General features: G+C 41.0%; 1 protein-coding gene across 1 annotated transcript in view; it reads right to left on the reverse strand.

Moving 5' to 3' along the window:
* The window catches only part of COL9A1 (collagen type IX alpha 1 chain), a 90,887-nt gene that overhangs the window by 26,707 nt on the left and 42,465 nt on the right, over window positions 1–21,715 (reverse strand). The window contains exons 20-29 of the mRNA XM_061428707.1: window positions 18,071–18,124; window positions 16,713–16,766; window positions 13,799–13,852; window positions 12,370–12,423; window positions 12,202–12,255; window positions 12,014–12,067; window positions 11,171–11,224; window positions 10,061–10,105; window positions 8,978–9,031; window positions 8,822–8,875 (exon numbers count right to left, since the gene is read on the reverse strand). Of these exons, the coding sequence (XP_061284691.1) occupies window positions 8,822–8,875; window positions 8,978–9,031; window positions 10,061–10,105; window positions 11,171–11,224; window positions 12,014–12,067; window positions 12,202–12,255; window positions 12,370–12,423; window positions 13,799–13,852; window positions 16,713–16,766; window positions 18,071–18,124 (531 nt within the window). The remainder of the gene's footprint in view (window positions 1–8,821; window positions 8,876–8,977; window positions 9,032–10,060; window positions 10,106–11,170; window positions 11,225–12,013; window positions 12,068–12,201; window positions 12,256–12,369; window positions 12,424–13,798; window positions 13,853–16,712; window positions 16,767–18,070; window positions 18,125–21,715) is intronic.

The raw sequence follows: 21,715 nt of genomic DNA on the forward strand, positions 1-21,715 counted from the left end.
ACATGAAAATGAAAGTAGTCTTTTGAGTTTGTTTGTGTTTCAAATGATATGACAACTTCATATTAATGCTTGATATTTATAAGTGCTTCTGATAAGATTATCCTGATCTGACCCATACACTATTCATTCATCTATAAAAAGAACAAAATGTCAAGAGCCATAAACTTTCTGCATTTTCAATTGCTCTAAAGGATCAAGAAATGTCAGCCAAATTACAAGCCTCTATGAGCTATAATTTCATGACAGCCGTTTCTTATGACTTATAGGTGATTTAAACAAAATGTTCTTAAGTGCTTTAAGCTAAAGCTGAAGCTCCAATACTTAGGCCACCTGATGCGAAGAGCAGCCAACTCATTGGAAAAGACCCTGAGTCTGGGAAGGATTGAGAAGGGGAGAAGGGAGTGACAGAGGATGGTTGGATGGCATCACCGGCTCAACAGACATGAGTTTGAGCAAACTCCAAAAGATAGTGAAGGACAGTTAAGTGTTTTACAAAAACTTTCATATGAATGTTCTGTCTAATGTATGAGTCTGAATGACACATTGGTCCTTAACCCTTATGAGCAGCCTGGAAGCCCAAAGCAGTGCCTCATGAGTACAGATGCTGGAAAGAGGCAAGTCAGGTGAAAGCCAGCCACTATGATAGATTGTTCTTTGTGTCTCTACACAGAAAGGTTGGGTTTTACCCCAGTACTTTGCTCCAGAACTTTGAAGTTCAAGGTAGATTTTCTTCAGTATATCTGCTCTGCTGGCATTTTCTAATTATTTCTGAATTGCATCCTGATTAAGATCCTAAATATCATTGGGATAAAATTACCTTAATTCACAGAACAACTAATAGTCACTGGTGGAAAAGATAATTAATCGTGTCAGAAAGGGAAAGCAAAGTTCTTGACACAACCTCAAGTATTCATTTCTAAGTAAATGAACCATTATGTCATCCTATCCCAGACAAAGATGATTGATATACCTTTTTTTGTCTTCCACAAACCAAAGGGCTAAACGAAAATAAAGGATTATGTAACCTTTCACTTACTTTTTGGAGAGATTAATCATCTTTTCAGGCAAATACAAAGATTCTCTGCTGGAATCTTATTTTCTCTGTCTTTCACGAGCTGGTATTATCCAGTTCCTAGTCTTTTCCAAGCCCCAGCAGCCCTTGGTAAAACCAATAAAGAGCTCAGAACCCAACCTAGGTAGCCCACGCTGCTGACCTACAGCCACAACAGGGCCACACACAGGTCCGAGGGAGGGGTGGGTGACATGGTGAGCAGTCACTCTCCCGCCCCTGCACAAATACACGGCATGTGGGGCTTTGTTTTTATTTTACTTCTGTCCTATAAATCCTTTGCCATTCTGAACTTAGGCATTTCTATAGAAATTATTTCACTGTGAAAAAAAAAATTAATGTCTATTTTCACAATGACCAAACAGCTATAAATGTTAGGGCAAGATATTCTCATGGCCATTCTGAAGATTTCTATGTGTTCTAAAAACATGCATATTCTTCCCCTTAGTTCTTTAATTTCACGTGTAACTAAGATGAGCATGAGCAATCAAGACAGAAACAGTAATCTTTAAAAACACAGGTTAAACTAAATACATCCTGCAGGGAGCCATTCACCCTAACCTGGTAACCACATGTGTGCTAAATAAATGATAAATCTCTAATGTTTCAACAGCTGTAGTGAAGCCATATTTTCAGATGTGGCCAGGGAGGTTGGTAGGGAAATAGTTATTCTGCCACATGGCTGATACTGCAAACCTCATGACAAAAGTCACGGCTTTTAACAAGAGAATTGGAAGGAACCAGAACAAAAGGCAAAATCCTACCACTGAAAATGTGAAGACCATTAAGAAAATGCTCTATTTTTTCTCTTGAGTGCTCTGAGCCACCATATGTATCTCCAACATGTTAAGATACATCTGCCAATTCATCTCTATTTAAGAAGTCAATCAAAGCTTTAAAAAAGATGCAGATTTCTACCAGTAATTGCCAACTCTGCCCAAGCATCAGAATCCCCTAAGCAGATGTTAGAAATATATTTCACTGGTGTCTTCACCACCCCACCTTTCCATTCCCCTCCACCGCCCACCCCTCAGCCCCAAGTCCTGATTCTGAAGGTCTGGGTAAGACCCAGGAATCTGTTGGGGGTCGTGTTCTGTTTCAATGTCTTCACCAGCTTTGCTTAGACTTTTGTTGAATGCTCACTGCAGAAGTTCCATAAACACTAAACTCTTAAATTTGCTAAATATGTTTTGTATTATTAGAATTTGCCAAGCTAACTTCAAACAAACGATATCCAGCAGAGCCTTGACTTTGGAGGCACTGGAGCGTGGAGGTGAGGATCTGGACACTCAGCCCCAGGACCGGGTCTGAAGTCCAGCTCCGCTGTGCACCAGCTCAGTCCAGGCAGGCACCTCAACCCTTCTGTGCTAGTAACAATAGTGTTAGCCGCTCAGTCGTGTCCAACTCTTGGCGACCCCATGGACTGTAGCCGCCAGGCTCCTCTGTCCATGGGGTTTTCCAGGCAAGAACACTGGAGTAGGTTGCCAATCCCTTTCTCCGGGAGATCTTTTTGACCCAGGGATCGAACCTGGGACTCCTGCATTGTGGGCAGATTCTTTACCATCTAAGCTACAGGGAAGCTCTTCATCTGTTTCCTCATCTGTTAAGAGGGTTTTGAGAGGATTAAATAGATATATGAAGCACTTAGTACAATATCCAGCTCATGTAAACACCACAGATATGCTAGTTACTATGCTTATCCAAGGTTTTATCCAAGGAATAAAGACATCAGTCAAAACTATGGTTTTCAATCAAATGATTCATTACATGTTCTTTGCCTTTCAAACCTCCCAGATTTCTTTTTTTTTTTTAATTTTATTTTTAAACTTTACATATTGTATTAGTTTTGCCAAATATCAAAATGAATCCATCACAGGTATACATGTGCTCCCCATCCTGAAGCCCCAAGCATCCAGTATTGTGCATTGAACCTGGACTGGCATCTCGTTTCATACATGATATTTTACATGTTTCAATGCCATTCTCCCAAATCTTCCCACCCTCTCCCTGCTTGGGGAAAAATGTCTCTAGTCCTCATTTTTTGAGTTTCTGTCAAGACCATTGATCACCAAGAAGGCACTCGTTTTATAAGCAAACACTAGCAGCTACTTTGCAAAGCTCATTTCAATAAATACAAATGGATACTTCAATACGGAAGTCTCCCTTTCAAAATAGAACTATCAGACTTCTAAAATATCACAGAAAAGAATCAATTTTATTACACTTGGGCTGTCATAATTATCTTACCAAAAGAGTGGGCTTTACTCTGCTGTGCTCTAGAGTGTGTTGGCTGATACATCTGCTCGATTACCCTAAATGCTAACTAGCTGAAGAATGAACATTATTCTCAGTACCTTTGCAGTTTCAGAAGAGGGAAACTATCACTATGCATAGTCTGCATTATACCCTAAGTGCTGATTTCTGGCAAAAATATGTTTAACCTAGAAGATCAGTTATGATTCCTAAAGACTGTTGCTTTTACAAATCATTTTCATAGTAACACTTGCAGATCATATTAATCCTACTACAAGGATAATTTTGCCATAAAAATATTTTTTTAATCTATGCAGTTTTACCACATTGGATAGTTTATACTTCTCTCTAATGTAGGTTTAAATATCTCCTCACACAGAGAGGCAGACCACAATCTGCTCACACTGTAACCATCACAGCTGGTCCATAAAGCACTGACAGGAGTGTTCTGGAGTGTTCCAGAGCCTGGTGGGGCAGGAAGGTGGCGCAGATCACTCAGCAGCATACCAAGTGGGACCTCTGTGTTGAAGCTACTGTTGATGGGGTTGGGGTAGGGGACTTCAAGAGAAAGGAGACAGGCTTCTACACACACTCCAAGAGTGCATCAGCTTCAGAAAACCTGGGCTAGATCAGCATGGCACTCATCCCAGTCAAAATCACAAGAGCAGAGCAAACCTAACCCACTAGACAAATGCTCTGGCAAGTTCTGAGGAGCCTGGAAGAGAAAAATGGACCAGGAGCCACTACTCAGTAACACCAAAGCAGAGGTCCCAGCCACCTGCTGGCTCTAAACTAGGAGTCCCCCAGATGCAGGTGTAGACCCTGCAGAGCAGTGTAACGGAAAAAGCCAGAAACACAAGCCAAGTGGGAAAGACATGTGCTCATGTGTACTCACTAGAGAGGCCAAAACGCCAATATTTTTTGCTGTGGTATTAGAAGTATTTGGTGGAACAATGGTAAGGAAAGTGGGGAACACAACTTCAAAGACATATTTCAGTTAGCCTTGATTCTTTCATAGGACACATCAGAAGTGGGTTTCATTTCTTCTACTCAGCTTCCCACCTTGAGATTTGCAGGAAAAACTGATCAAATTTTTGAAAAACAGTTGACATGGCATGAACTTACCTATGAAAATGAATTTAATGATGTAAAATGAAAGAACAAATGCCTCTTTCAGTAAGTAGATTTGGTGCTAAAATTCTGCTCCAGAACTATAATATTTATAACCTCCCATAATACTCTTCTGAAAAATTTATAGTAGGTGAGAAGTCAGTTATCATAAACAGAAGCAGCATGCCAAGAGTTATCATCCCTCCCACCCAATGCATCTCAAGGAATCTTTATCGAGCACAACCTTAGAGTGGGCCCTGAATAAAAAGACATAGGGACACAAACATGGATCAGACACGTCCCTGCCTCTCTGCAGTGTCCACACCATGGGGGCAACAAGAGACCAAGGGTCACAGGGTCAGAATAAGGAGAGATCATGTCTCTCAGAGGAGTAGGGCATCATAAGAGATGACTGCATTGCAGAACACTTCAGTCATATCTAGGAGGACACACGGGATGCCGAGTTAGAGAAATAGGGGAAAAACCCGTCCCAGTTGCAGGGTATCACAAAGTATAAACAGGCCGACTAAGAAGCGTAGAGAGTGTTTGGGAATTAGCAAAGTCAAGCTTAGCTGGAACACGGGATCTGAGCAAGGGAGAAAGGGGAAATAAAACTGGGGGACAAACAGATGCTGTAGGATTTCAGACTCTTTCACTGTCCATGGAAACCCACTGAAGGTTTTTAAACGAAGGAGAGAAGTGATGACGGAAACTGTGCTTTGCAAAGATCATCCTGGAGGTGTGTGCAGATGTGGAGTCCTACACTTCTCCAGGCTTTTGTGTTTGCTCTCAGGACTGTGGGGACACAGTGGAGTTCTGGTGATGCAGGACACTCCCCACTGTGCCAGAGTCCTGGAGCAGGAACAACTATCCTGGCCTAAAGACCAACAGCATCCTGCTGGGAGATGCGGGCAGAGAAGGAAAGATGTGAGCAGGGAAGGCAAGTCAGCAAATGATGCGGTAAGCAATCATCAGGCAACCACCTCAGCTGGCGCAGGAGGGCCAGGAGTGGGGAGAGGTGGGAAACGGGCTTCAGAAGAAGAGGCAGATGGGAGGCCATAAAGATGCGGTGGTCAGATGAGTAGGTCCCCCTGCAGGTAGGAACGTGAAAGAGGAGGAATACTGTGGCTTCAAGCCTCAGTGAGGAGACAGGGCTTCCCAGGTGACGCAAACAGTAAAGAACCTGCCTGCCAGTGAAGGAGACGTTAAGAGACGCGGGTTCAATCCCTGGACTGGGAAGATCCCCTGGAGGAGGGCATGGAAACCCACTCCAGTAGTCTTGCCTGGAGAACCCCACGCACAGAGGGGCCTGGCGGGCTACAGCCCAGATGGCAAAGAGTCCAACATGACTGAAGTGTCTAAGTATGCACACACAAGGGCAATGGTGGGAAGAATACAGATGCTTACAGAAACTGAACAATCAAAATTGCAGTGAAGCTTGAAAACTTACACAGCCATCACTCCCTCTGAGTTTCCTCCCCACCATGAGAGGATGAAACACCGTCCCCAGCCCATCTCCTTCTGCAGCCCAGCTCAAGTCCATCCGTTTCTACACCCCATGGCCCAGAGCTGGGGATGGGCCAAGCCCGCTCCACCCACGAGGCTTGTGTTTAGTGTGTGATCCCGCCATCAGCAGGGGCCCCGCCATCTGCAGGGGGTCCTGCCATCAGCAGTACGGTACTCAATTTTCTGCTCTATAACACGAATATGACACATGCAGTCCACTTTTCTAAAGCTCCAGAGCCCCTCCCCAACAGTGTTCAATCTTCTTGTGATTTTAGAAATGCGATCGAGCTCTGACCTCATTTCTTTGACAGTCAACTTAGGGAAAGTATTTTAATTAGAAATTCATAGACTTCCAGCAACAGAGGAGAAAAGGGTAACTGAGGCGTGAGGGGCAGGAGCTAGCTTCTTTGGCTGCAGAGAAACGTCTGGAAACCGCCTGATAGAAGCCAGTGGACAGATATATGATAGAAGCTCCACTCTCAACTGGGATATTTCACTTTTCTGAAGCATGAAAAGCCTCATTCACATGCTCAAGAAATGCTCTTTAAAATGTAATGGTGGTGTACCTATGGCTGATTCTTGTTGGTGTATGACAGAAAACCACAAAATTCTGCAAAGCAATTATCCTTCAATCAAAATAAATAAATAAAGTGGGGAAAAAAGCAACGATGATGCCTGGAAACATTTCTGTGTCCTCACTTGGAGTTGTTTTTGTTACCCAGCAGGCTTTGAGAAACAAGAACTTAAAATGAAGACAAGGAAGAATCTTTTAAAGTTAAAATTGAGTGCATCAGTTCCTCTCTAAGGATTAAGGTCACTCTCTAAGATCACTAGGAATGTATCTAGTGAGAAAATGTACATAGCTATATTTGCTGCAAAATAAATGCACAAACTCACACTGAAAGAAGCATGGTAGGTTCTCAAAAGATTAACATAGAGTTACTACATGACCCAGAAACTCCTCTCCTACACAGGTACTCAGAAGAAGTAAAACAAGTCTGCACAAAAAAGTCTACATTTTCTACCTGTAGAAAAATGTTCACAGCAGCATTATTCATAAGGACCAAAAGTGGAAATAATCCAAATGCCCATCGATGGCTGAATGGATGAATAAAATAAGATATGTCTATAGAAGTGAACGGACATGAGTTTGAGTAAGCTCCGGGAATTGGTGATGGACAGGGAGGCCTGGTGTGCTGCAGTCCATAGGGTTGCAGAGAGTCAGACACGACTGAGTGACTGAACTGACCTGAACTGATAGAATTGAATGTTATTTGACAATCAGTATATCATGAGAAACGCTGGGCTGGAAGAAGCACAAGCTGGAATCAAGATTGCCGGGAGAAATATCAATAACCTCAGAAATGCAGATGACATCACCCTTATGGCAGAAAGTGAAAAGGAACTCAAAAGCCTCTTGATGAAAGTGAAAGTGGAGAGTGAAAAAGTTGGCTTAAAGCTCAACATTCAGAAAACGAAGATCATGGCATCTGGTCCCATCACTTCATGGGAAATAGATGGGGAAACAGTGGAAACAGTGTCAGACTTTATTTTTCTGGGCTCCAAAATCACTGCAGATGGTGACTGCAGCCATGAAATTAAAAGACGCTTACTCCTTGGAAGGAAAGTTATGACCAACCTAGATAGCATATTCAAAAGCAGAGACATTACTTTGCCAACAAAGGTTCGTCTAGTCAAGGCTATGGGTTTTCCTGTGGTCATGTATGGATGTGAGAGTTGGACTGTTAAAAGGCTGAGCACCAAAGAATTGATGCTTTTGAACTGTGGTGTTGGAGAAGACTCTTGAGAGTCCCTTGGACTGCAAGGAGATCCAACCAGTCCATTCTGAAGGAGATCAGCCCTGGGATTTCTTTGGAAGGAATGATGCTAAAGCTGAAACTCCAGTACTTTGGCCACCTCATGCAAAGAGTTGACTCATTGGAAAAGACTCTGATGCTGGGAGGGATTGGGGGCAGGAGAAGAAGGGGACGACAGAGGATGAGATGGCTGGATGGCATCACTGACTCAATGGATGTGAGTCTGAGTGAACTCCGGGAGTTGGTGATGGACAGGGAGGCCTGGAGTGCTGCGATTCATGGGGTCACAAAGAGTCGGACTCAACTGAGCTGATCTGATCTGATCTGACAATAAAAAGGCATGAAGTACTGATACATGGTGCAGCATAGAAGAACCGTGAAGCATTATGCTGAGAGAAGCCAGTCATTAAAAAATCCACATATTGCATGATTTTATTTATATGAAATTTCCAGAACAGGCAAATCCATAGAAAGTGGATGAGTGGTTTTCTAGTGTTAAAAGGGAAAGAGGGGAAATGTTGAATCTGCAAGTGGATCTGAAGTTTCCTTCTGAGGTGATGAAAACATTTTAAAACAGACTGTGGTGATGGCTGCACAGTCCTGCAAATGTACTAACCTCAATGGATCGTACACTTTAAATGGGTGACTTACATAGTATATGAATAATATCTCAATAGAGCTGTTTTAGAGGGAGCTGGGAGCACGGTGGGACCCGGGAGCCCGAGGGAGGCACGGGAGCCTCGGGAGCCGCCGCCAGAAAAAAAAAAAAAATAGAGCTGTTTTATATTATGGTAAAATACTTCCTTCAACACAGGAAGAATAGTAAGGGTCATCATGTTTCTTTTTTTAAATATTTCATCTTTATTTCCACTTTCTGGAGAAAAAAGCATATTGTATATCTAAATAGCATTCCTGTTTCATTGGTTAATCGGGATTAGCAAATGTCAGAAGGCATTTGTGGATGAGTGACTGGAGGAATGAATAAAGGAAGAAAGGAGGGAGGGAGGGAGGGAGGGGAGAGCAGAGGAGGCAGTCTGGTAGGGGTCTGCAGAGAAGGAATACTCACAGAAAGGCCCCGGGGTCCTCTGGGTCCCACTTCTCCGGGCGGCCCCTGGCGGCCCTGTTATGAAGAAGGCAGGCAGAGAAAGAGTTAAACTCCCCAACCCTTTGTTTCGCCAAGACAACAGGTTACAAGGCCTGAAAAGGGAACTTAGGATCTTACCGGTTTGCCAGAATTCCCCAATTGACCAGGCTTCCCTGGAGCACCTGTGTTACCCTGAAGGTAGAACACAGGAATTCAGACTAATTCAGAAAGTAAATAAGCAGAACGATCAACCTGACTTGCGCAGACCGGGTCTTTCCTACACTTACACAGCATTAACTTCCTGATTTTACCCTGAGAACGTGGGAGGATTTGGACTCTCTTTCTTGGTGTATACATCAAAGTTCTTTAGATTTAGGATACTGTTTTGTCATTCCTGGAAGTATGATAAGGTGTCAAAAATGTTAAAAAAGTGAAGGTCAAATGTCAAAAAAGGAAGGCCTTTAGCCAGACAAGAATAAGAGAAGCTTTTTCTTTTTTTACAGTATTAGTTATATATGCCTTTCTTTATCATTTCCACCTCCAATACACTTGTTTGAGCCATTTTAACCTAACAGTGACACCACTAAAATTGTAAAGGATCGTGCCAGCATGAGGAAACAAGGGATGTGCCAGCGAGCTCCAGGGAAAGCAGGTATCTGGGATGCCATCTCCACCGTCAATTGCTCATGGTCTGCTACTGGGGGGCACCTCAGCTCAAGACTGTCTGGGCCACTATGACCGAAAGGCTGGAGCCACGTAATCCAATCATGACCAATTTCTACATTAGTCACAGTGTATCTGTTTTATTTAAAGTAAAGCTATATTTTGCAAACTTTTCTTTCAACTATTGTTTTTAAGTGCTTGCATATAAGCACCTAACATTGATTATTCTGTGAAAAGTATTTTTAATATCTTTAAGTTTCAGCTAAATCATCTTAATATTCATTGACAAAACCTCTGTGGTTTAATAATACCTTCCCTATTTTAAGTGGTAAAGAGCAATGAAACCTCTGTTTTACAGTGGCAAAGGATGACTCTTTCAAGAAGGAAGTCTGATCAGTAACACTTTGTCAAAGTACTCTTTCTGCAGCTGCTCTTTGATTTCTCCTTAAGGTCAAATATAAATTCAAAGGCAGGTTGGAACTATTTTAAATGATAAAATAGATCAGTAAAAGAATAAAAATAGAGAAAAATATTAATTGCAAAGTTTTCATCTTTTACCTTTTCACCAGCAACACCTTTTGCACCAGGAAGTCCAGGTATACCCTGAAAGAACGCACATGGAACCTGTGTTCAATCACCTCATCTGACAGCCCGTGAGATGCCAAGCCCACTGCACACTGCCAAGGGCTGAGGGCATCAGGACAACCTCAGAGCTGCAGTGCCGGGGAGGGCCTCCCAAGTTTCCCAATTCTGAACTTACAGACCTATCCACAGTATCCACAAGCCACAGACTACAGACCTATCCACAAAACACAGACCTATCCACAAGCCACGAGACTTTGGCTTGTTGTGTCTGAACACCCTGGAAGCAAATTCTAGCTCTAAACTAAAGTTACTTTTTAAGGATGAACTTCCAAATTAGAATCTGGTACTATTTTCAGGTCAACAGGAACTCTTCCTGGCATGATTTCATGTACAGAATACAAAACAGGAACCTGTCAGTAAAGCTCAGCTGCAAGTAGAAAAACAGAATGGCAGGAACATCCTGGGTCTAACTGAGATTTGGTGCTATCTGGAGGCCTGATATTCTCTGATTATTTTTAAAGTGTCAGATATCATAATAAACCAGAGGGCAGTCCTCAATACTACCAAGTAGCCCCTTTAACTTGAAATATGTGCCTCCAAAGAGCCAAGAAAACACATAGGATAATCCACATGAACTTCCTGCCACAGTAATGCAGGAAAACACCAATTTGAATAATTCAAAATAGCACACAATCTAAAGAAAAATTTTATGTTTCACATGGGTCCCCGAACATACTCTCAACCTTATGGCTCAACCCCGGTCCTAGGGCTTCAGAACCAGTTAAAGTAGGAGGAAGTATGAAGCCCAGATCACAGCTCATGGTTGGTGAAATGATATAAAGAAAACTGAGTGAACTAAACAGAGGAATGGATGCAAAATATAAAGTTAAATCTTAGTGTGGTTATTGGAGAAATAACTAGTTATTCGGAGAAAAAGCACAAAAATGTACAAATGTAAAAACACAAAATTAAAGCATCTTTTCTTCCTCAGAACTTATCAAAACATACATGTTTTCTCCCCCAAATGCGCCTGTTCAAAATATGTATATAAAACAATCAACATTTAAATACTCAAATACTTACAGGTAACCCCTGCAAACCTGCTTCACCAGGAGGCCCGGGTTTCCCTGGTTCCCCCTGAAAAAAAAAAAGTTTTTGTTGAACCTGTATGAACTATTGTCTTTCTTTTAAGAAAAGGAAAGACAAAAACCTTCTAAGCAAAAGGGTTATCTGCATAGCTGACCTTACGTGCAGTTTTATAATGTGACCTTGTTCAGGATGGGAAGGTGGGATAGGACATAGGATGGAAATGCCATCAAAATATGTGATTTCCTCCTGCCTACGTTCATCAACAAGGCAGTTTTACTGAGCTTCTGAAAATAAGCAAACATTCTTTTTGTTGTGTTTTTTTTTAATTGAAGTATCATTGATTTACAATGCTGTATTAATTTCTGCTGTACAACAAAGTGACTAATATACACATATGTAGATTCTTTTTAATATTCTTTTCCATTATGGCTTATCCCAGGAGACTGGATATAGTTCCCTGTGCTATACAGTCAGATCTTATTGTTTATCCATTCTATATATAATAGTTTGCATTACCAACCCCAAACTGCTAGTCCTTCCCTCCCGCACGGCAACCACAAGTCTGCTCTCCACGTCTGTGGGTCTGTTTCCGGCTGGTAGATAAGTTCATTTGTGCCATATTTTAGATCCCACATGTAAGTGATATTATATGGTGTTTGCCTCTCTCTTTCTGACTTCGAAGAAGTATTTTGAATTGACCCTTGATGTAAAAAACTAGAAGGAGGGAAAAAAGCCAAAGTCAGCTCAATACATGTCCCAGTGACATAGTGATGGAAGCTCCTTGGCGGGCCAGGGCGGAGACCACCCCATCGCCCTGAGACTAAATTGCACGGCTACCTTTGTTCCCGGCATTCCAGGTATCCCGTCACGGCCATCCACACCTGGCAGGCCCTAAAGATGCACAAAGAAACACAGTGTCCCTTAGAAACACATCCCTCTTCCTTTCATTCTTTTCTAGATATTCTTTTCCTTATTACAATAACCACTTTGAAGAATGCGCTTGATGACTACAGCTCAGGACTTACCGTGTCCCCTTTGGGCCCAGGGAGACCAGGAATTCCTGGAGAACCTTGCGGCCCCTGCAGGGCAGAGGGAGGAGACAGAACAGAGACAGTTACCGCGTGTACTCAGGTCACGTCAAGGAGATCCGCATGACCTCCATGCTGGTGGTGATTAACGCGGATTCGACTCACCCTGTCTCCCTTGGGACCTATTTCTCCTGGAGGTCCTCGCTGTCCTTGGTCACCCTACACAAAAATAAAATTGTGTTCATGTGAGCAGAAGTAACTTATTGATAGGCTTTTGAAATGATAAAATTCTATCCAAATTATCTTACATTGCTCTTTCATCTCAATGGCTTTGATTTATCATGGATGCCTCAAGAAACCTTTTTATAAAAACTATATTGTCCTAAAAATTGATGTTACCGTAAAGATCACCAAGACAATTGATTTCACTGTGAATGCATAATGCTTCTGCACTCTTCGGATAAATAGGTATAATAAAATCAAGGTCTACAATGCAGGTAGCCTTGACATCAGGAACTTTGTCCACACATCCTCTAGCCTCACTGACTATCGTGGTGGGTTGAGGTTTGGATGAGTTGCCAACCTTTTCTTTGTATTTTACTTACTTCCCAAGTCAATAATAATGATTTCTGTCAGAACTATCCAGCTGATGCTGATACATGGTCAAGCGGTAACAGATGAGAGGACATGTCTTCCTAAAATATGGCTTTGGTTGAATTGCTGAGCTGCTATGAAACCTCAAACAGCTTCCGATTGCTACCAGATCACTTACAATTGCCCGGATTGGCATAAAACATTCTATAACGAGCTTCTGCCTTGTCTATTCCAGGTCATCTTCTAACAGGAGCTCAGGCAGTGGCAGCCCTACAGCAGCACACCCCCATCACCCCAACAGGGCTGCTCCCTGCCTGTCCTTGCTGCTCTATCCCACCTCACACATGTTTGCAGGTCCACCTTCCTCTAAGGTCTGCTTGGCGCACCATGTCTGCAGCTTGATCTTATGATGTTATCCCCCAATTACATTCCTTCTTTCCCACTGGACCTTGACAGTTGGAAATTCTATTTCACTTACACCTTTTCTACTTTTTAATGTGGTATGAGTGAGTATCAACAAACCATTTTTGGTTTATTTACTTCCAGAAAAGGTGTGAGGCAGTCCACAATAAGGACACATCTACACATGGCCATCAAAATATCAAATAATGAGATCAGAAATCATATGAGAGGAAAAGCATAGAACTACCCAAGAAATTAAAATGAGAGAGTTACTGTGACTCCTGGCATCCTGGTAACCAGAGTGAAAGGGAAAAACACAACAAGCAAAAGAAAAAAAAAAACCAATTTGACTAAACTTATGAGAAAAACAAGACCCACGTCAAGTCAGAAGAACATTTCTCTTTACAAAAGAAAAAAAGAAAGATGCTTGACTTAAGTTTTAAAAATTTAGTAAATACAAAAACTATTGCCCATTTTCCCACTTGATTCATATATAATGATACCTGCACACATACATACATACATATATTAATAGCAAAAAAATCTACCACTGGTGATTGCTAAAAAATCTATCAGTGGATCCATGAAAAGTACTCACAGGTGCACCAGGGAGCCCTTGAGGCCCAGGTTCTCCATCTAAGCCCCGAGCACCCTGCAAATAAACAAGACAACAAAAATGAACTCGAGATCAGTGATGCGTGCTAAGGGTATTTCAGTCTTTCTAAAGAATTTCAACAGCCAGATAAGAAAGAGGCTTTGTGTCTTGTGTTGCAGTATATACTGATATTCATCAGTGAACCCAAGGAGTATTTAATCAGAAATCTCAGTGGTGAAAACACTAGTTTACATCATCTCATTCCATCAAAAGTACTACACCCAATCTTTGATACCACCTTGGATATCTTAAATGAACAAACACAATACCCACTCCTGATTGCTGATGTGAGCTACTTACTGAGAGAACCTGGAAACCCTATTGGCAAGGTTTGATCATCATGCTCTGGGGTTCCCAGGACCCCAGTGGGAATTCATTGATGATGAAGACCAAGGCGCCACCTAAATAGCAGTTGCCCTGGACCCTGCAGCTGCCACACCCAGGAGAGAGATTTCCGTGACTCTGAATTCCCACCCAGATTTAGAATCAGGACTCCAGGCTTGTGATTTGGAGGAATAAAGTGCAAAAAAGATGTGAGCATCCCCTCTTCCACCCTGAATAGACAGTAGGTTCAGTTTGCGTAAAGTGAATTGATCTGTTTTCTCCACAATAGCTTCACCCTACCAAGTGATGATGGCTAAAAACTACAGAGCTTTATAAATATAATTATCCTTAAATTATCTCTGACTTCCTTATCTGTGGTACACATCCCCTCCTTATTTTCATTATAAGGATCAAAACATGATTTCAAAACAAAAATATGGGGATTTTAGTGCTCTCCATCTATGCTACATGGCAAAATACAGCCCCCTCCCCTTGTTGAAATCTTTTTCTCATTTACCACTTGTATGAGAAGGCAGATGGGCACTTGAAGAGAACAATCCCTCTCCTAATGAACAGGCTTGGGAGAAGGAGATGATGAAAGAAATTAAAAAAAAAAAAAAAAGTCAGAAAGGTATTGGGTAGATGTTAAGCCAAGAAAACCAGGTGGATGGTGTCTGCAATAAGAATTAAAAATTAGCAAACCTTTGATAGAAGGTTCAGGCATGGGTAGAATCAAAGAAGCAGCAGAGATACCTACAGAGCCTTGAAAGTCTTTCATCCCTAAAACCTGGAATAGAGCAGAAGGTATTCTCCATCCACCAGGAAGGAAGAGGTTTGGGAGACCTGTAAAAGCCTTTGAATTCATAGCTTGTGTTGCTGGGAGGTAGCAGAGCCAACCCTCATATTACAGAAAGGCTTTGATGCCTCTCTCTCTCTTTCTCTCTCTCTCTCATTGCTGTTCAGCACCAGCTCAGACCCAAACTGCTGTTACTAGGTAACCACTGCATGGGTCTGAGTTCACCAGAAGAGCTTTTTTCTTTTTACTGAAAGCAATCTGACCACAGTCAGAGGCAATGAGAAAATTTTGAAAACTACCAAGTAGCAAAATACCTCAAATAAAGAGCATATCAACAACGGTAACTGGTTCCAAAATAAGGGTCACATATTTTAGGAGATGATTTAAACCCAGAAAACAAGCAAAAGCTTGGGTATCGGCAACTTCAAAATAAATGGGATTTGTTACTTAGTAACAGAAGAGCACCGACAAAATGTGACCTAAGGTAACATGAATACAGAAATATAGAAGTATGTTTTTAAAAACACAATGCTTTTAGAAAAGAAATGTTCCACAGGAGATGAAAGAGGGAGCCAAGTACAATGAGAAAACCCAAAGAGACAGAGAAAAAGTTGAAAAAAAATGACACTGAAGGAATTATTCACTGCTTATTCACAAAGCAATTCCTTCAATCCACAAAACTGTGCATCTATTTTCTTAGAAGGTTGGAGTTCTTTTACTGAGTGCCTGCAGTGTGCACGTTATCCTTTTCTGGTTGTGAATGACAGGCTGTGTGTTTCTGTCTAGAGCAAGAAGGATTAGTTTCAGCGGTTCTGTGAATAAGGTGAGGGTCAGACGGGGTGATGGGCAAAGTGCCTTCTTCTTAATTTTCTGCTGCTGCTGCTACGCTAAGTCACTTCAGTCGTGTCCGACTCTGTGCGACCCCATAGACGGCAGCCCACCAGGCTCCTCCGTCCCTGGGATTCTCCAGGCAAGAATACTGGAGTGGGTTGCCATTTCCTTCTCCAATGCATGAAAGTGAAGTCGCTCAGTCGTGTCTGACTCCTAGGGACCCCATGGACTGCAGCCTACCAGGCTCCTCCGTCCATGGGATTTTCCAAGCAATAGTACTGAAGTGGGTTGCCAGTGCCTTCTCTCTTAATTTTTTGGAGCCCTACAAATGGGTTTTCTTAGTAGACTTTCTAAAAAAGTGCAAACCGTTTTTTTAAAATCCGAGAGGTGAGACACACCCCCTCACTCATGTAAACACACACACACACATAGCAAGAAACATTTCTGAGCTCATCATGAAGGTTCAAGTTTGAGCTGTTTTCACGTTTGTTATCCACTCAGCCAAGCAATCCCTGCCCTGCCCTCTCCACCAATGACCACGCCTCCTCCGTCTGGCCAGGCATTCTGCCTTCCCCCCTTCTCCACCCTCCTCCGCCTCTGCCCTGCACCCCAGGTACTGTGTCAGTGTCAACTACTGACAATGACAAGATATGACATATAACAGCCTGCTTACTCCTGCCTGCCCTCAATAACTTAAGATACACAGTACATAACAAGTATCCCGTGGATGACTCATTTCTATCATCTATGTTTATAATCGAAATGTAAGAACCTAACCAAACTTCTACAAAGCACCCAATAAGAGATAAAAAAGTGATGCTGTTGAAGATAAGAAGATATTCTGAAATGGCCCAAAACGTAAACATTTATGTGTATTTATTTTGCTGATCAGCATCATCATCTTACCTTTTCCCCTTTCTCACCAGCTACGCCGGTGATGCCTCTCAAACCTTGAGCTCCCTTGAAAAGTAAACAAAAAGAGAGAGAAGTACATTCTTTGAGCTGAAGCACATATGCTTTGATGTCATCACAAAAGCTGATCCAAAAGAAGGACGCTATCATAACCAAAAGTAACAATGAGAAGAGAGACACGCTTTCCTAAGTTAGAAGAAAAATCCAAAAGGAATTCTGCTGGTGGTAAAACTCTTTTTTTAAAAATTCTGGAGATTTATACAAATCTGTAATTGGAATAATGACTGAACACAAAAAGAAAATACCATTAGCATAAAAGAATTATGATAAAGTATTTTTGACTTTTAACTCACACACAGAATTCACTGCCACCTTTGCCTCCTCTGTGGTTTGTAACTTGGTACATGTCACAGGGTAGTGATTTTAAACCTTGGAGTAACTTTTCCCCACCAATGTATGCCATCCAAGGCAATTAGGCTCCCAAGGTAGCCCAGGAAAGCTTCTTCCTATAGATATAGCTGGGGTCTCCATCAACCATTTGCCATCACTCTTTGTTACACTGTTTCTACAATAAAAGATACTCTGAATTTCAGTTTGGGACAGTAGGAACCCATCTTATCCCTTCTCCCGCACAGCAGTGGGTAATCCTCAAACTGAGGATGCAGGGTGTTATTTCTAGAATCCGCTTCAATCCTGAATGTTACCATTCTAGACTTCTGGCCCCACAGCTGCAGGGATCCAGAAACAGATGCTGTAGACATGCTGCCTGGGGAACAACAGGGACAGACACACCATCAGGAAAGCAGGCTGGCCACTTCCAGACAACTTGCTAACTGTCCACACTGGCTTAAGACAAATGGGCTCTAGGCCAGGCATTTCCCTGTGTTCTCACTGCCCCTACACCAGCTCTGTTTTACATCCAGGTCAGTCCCAGTCTACAGTCTCTGTAGAGCAGTTAGGAACGGCCTGAAATATACATTTCAAGATAATCCAGCTCAGGACACAAAATGAGATGTGGCCAAATCAGATTAAAGAGGCTCCCTTACTGACTGTGGCTCATTTACTGACTCTGAACATAAATCAAAAAGAATTCCAGAAATATTTGGGTCAATAGCAGAGACATGGGAATGACATGTATTATCTCTCAAGGAGAGCTTTTGCATAAATATTCCAAAAAGCATATTTTTTACAAATCTGTGTGTTCCTTGACAGATGCTGTATTTTATATAAAAAGTGAAAAAACTGTGAATTTTACAGAAATATTTTTGCGTGTCCTCTCCCAAACTGCAGAAGTAATGATATCCTCCAGTGACCACTGGGATCATGCAGCGTAAGACTGAAAAATACTTAACCGGAGGTCCTTGAGCTCCAACTTCTCCCAGTCCACCCTGGTCCCCTTCTTCACCCTGAAAAGCAACACAGAGTAGGGCATCAAGCTATTCCAGGAATTGACCTGAAGTGGGCTCAGTCTAACTCTGCACCCCCTGAATTAGTCTATTATACTTTCTTAAACTATTTTATAAGAGTAATCCATATTAACTGAAGACTATTCAGAAAATACAAACAAGTATAGCAATAAAGTCACCCAATCCCACTTTTCAACTATAAACACCAGTAACATTTTAGATGCTATCCTTTCCAAAATTTTCCTAAAGAGGGAGAGAGGAGGAGAGGGAGGGAGGAAGAGACAGACACGGAGACACAGAGGAAGGGTGTGTATGCATTCAGGTACTGTGTGTGTGTGTGGGGGGGGGTGTGGGTGTGGGTGTGTGTGTTGTGGGTGTATTATTAGGGAAGTGTGACCACACTACACAAACTTTTCCATAAACTATATTTCTATTATGATTTTCATTTTAATCCTTTTATTACAGTTTTCATACCATGCACAATTTTTTAATTTATTTAAATCAGTCTTTTCTTCCATGACTTCTACTTTTGGTGTCACCCTTAGAAAAGCCTTATCTGCCTCCCAAAAATAAATAAATATTCATCTATATTTTTCTTCTAGTAATTTTATACATATCATTTAATTTCTTACGTAGAAATCTTCAATTATCAGTAATTTATTTTTATGTAAACACAAAGTAGAAATCTCTTTTTTCCTTCTTCTTGTTGTTGTTCAGTCGCTAAGTCGTGTCTGACTCTTTGTGACTCCACGGACTGTGGCACGCCAGGCTTCCCTGTCCCTTGCTGCCTCCCGGAGTTTGCTCAAGTTCATGTCCTTTCAATCAGTGATGTCATCCAACCGTCTCATCCTCCGCTGCCCTCTTCTTTTGCCTTCAATCTCTCCCAGCATCAGAGTCTTTTCTAATGAGTCGGCTCTTCGCATCAGGTAGCCACAGTGTTGGAGCTTCAGCTTCAGCAGCAATCCTGCCAATGAATATTCAGGGTTGATTTCCTGTAGGATGGACTGGTTTGATCTCCTCACTGTCCAAGAGACTCTCAAAGTCTTTTCCAGCATCACAGTCTGAAAGCATCAGTTCTTTGGCGCTCAGTCTTCTTGATGATCCAACACTCACATCCGTACACGACTACTGAAAAGACCGCAGCTTTCACTAGATGGACCTCTGTCGGCAAAGCGATGACTGTTTTTTAATACACTGTCTAGGTTTGTCATAGCTTTCCTTCCAAGAAGCAAGCATCTTCTATTTTCAGGGCTGCAGTACCATCTGCAGTCATTTTAGAGCCCAAGAAGAGAAAATCTGTCTTTGCTTCCCCTTTTTCCCCTTCTGTTCTCCTTCTTACTGGCACTCTATTCAATAGCATTTACTGAATAATAAATTCTCCCCACATAGGTTGGAAAATTCATCTTTAACATATATTAAATTGATAAATATACTTGTTTGTGGACTTCCTATTAAGCTCTACTGGTTTACTATATGATGTTGTCAACACCACAACATTTTAATTATTGAGATTCTATAATACATTTTAATCTTTGGTTGGGAGAATTCATTTACTCTTATTTTTCATTTACAGTTACTCTTTTTCAGGTTTTCCTAAATGTATACCCTTAGACATGAACTTTAGAATTGTCGGGCAGATCTTCACCAAAAAAGGCTACTTGCTTTGTATTAGAACTTCATTAAATTAACAGAATATATAGAGAAATAATCTTTACAATACTGAATCTTTCCATTGTGGAACTCAGTATATCTTCTGATTTGGTCAAAATGTTTCCTGTTTCTTTCCATCAATAAAGTTTCGTTCTTTTTTTCAGACTGAATACTTAAGTGTGTTCTAAGGTATTTTGACTATCTGGTGGCTACTACCGATGGACTCCTCTTTCATCATGTTTTCTAGTTATTCCTTTGACTTTTTATATCAGTTATATGATCTCTGATACATGTGTTTTTACTTTATTTATTTATTTGGCTGTACCAGATTTTAGCTTCAGCATGTGAGATCTAGCTCCTTGACGAGGGATCAAACTCAGGCTCCCTGAATTGCACTGGGTCCCAGGGACTGGACCACCAGGGAAGTCCCTCTGATGTATTTTTAAATGTTAGGATATTCTAAACAGAAATCCAAGTACTACTATTTCTTACAGAAAGATTACTTTATGGACTCTGAGAATGTCATTTTCTCTATGACTAGGATTTTGCTTTTTATAATAGATACACTACCCTACATTTCCTATGGTAACAAATAACTTAAATTGTGAAGTTAGTTATTAGAAAAATATCTTAATGTTTAATATATGTACATAATAGTAGATTAAAATCCAATTCTATTGTTTATTACATGCTTCAGTTCACTTATTTTCTTATTCCACAGGCTGCAACTTTGTATTTGGAGATTTTTTTTTCACACATACACAAAGAAATACCAAAAAAAATTAGTAGCAGTATTAATATAGAACATTTGGCCACACAAAGCAAAGAACTAGGCTATACCTAAATCATTTACACTTGATTTCTGAATAAACTCTGAGAGTCTTTTATTGTGGATTTTTGTTAGTTCATGGAGTGGATAATCAAAACATGTATAATTAAATACTACTTGTATTTCCCCACCTAAGTATAAAAACAACAGTGATTATAATTTTTCATTAGTAGAGCTTGGGGTATTTTCCTAATGATTCTTGTTAAAACTTAGAGTAACATAGTCGATTTAAATATTTTACCAACAGGCGAATAGCACACAGTAACTAATCAATAACCATAAAGCTAAATGACAAATTTAGGAATAGCAATTTATTATCATTCTACTGAAAGTTTTTTTGATGGTTCATTCTTAGATTCATAACCAATTTTTTAAAATATTCATTAACTAATTTGTGGAGTAAATTCAACACAAAATTGTGAATCTGAAAGCAAACTTCAAGACCCTAGTCTTAATTCTTCATCTTTCTGCTTTCAGTTCACAACTAAATGCATCCATTAGCCCTTTCAGGTTTCATTTTTCAAGGAGTTATATTATCTTCATAGATCAATTGTCAAAGACAGCCACTGAAACTTTTAGGGACATAGGCATGTGAAATAAATTAAAGGAACAGTCAACAATTTTTAACTATGAAAAGTTTTTTCATGAAAATTTTGGCCAGTTACCTACCACACCAAGAATTTTGCAGGTTCCCCACTTAAGAAGTTCAGATAACTGGTTTGCATAGGTCTCAAAAATACTAGTTTCATGGGTGAGTAGAGAGACCTCTGATTGACTATTTCATTCCCAAACCCCATGGGATGGGGAAGTGGAAGTTTCCCAAAGAGAAGGGGTCCACCAAAAAGAGAGGAAAGGATACAGGGCATCAAAATAGCAGAAGCCCACTAAATCTGCTTTACTATACTTATTATCTCGAGGTGTCTTTCAGTGTGGGTTAATATTCTGTTTCTGTGGTTAGATGATATTCTATTATATGGATATGTCATACTTAAATTAGCGACATCAGACATATTTATTCATTTCTGTGCCCATAGCCCGTAGAATAAACCCTGGCACATAACAGGGATTAATAAATATTTGTTGATTTTTTTGTTACAAATTTAAAAATTCAA

This window comes from Bos javanicus, chromosome 9 (genome assembly GCF_032452875.1).
Source record: "Bos javanicus breed banteng chromosome 9, ARS-OSU_banteng_1.0, whole genome shotgun sequence".
NCBI classification, from domain to species: domain Eukaryota; kingdom Metazoa; phylum Chordata; class Mammalia; order Artiodactyla; family Bovidae; genus Bos; species Bos javanicus.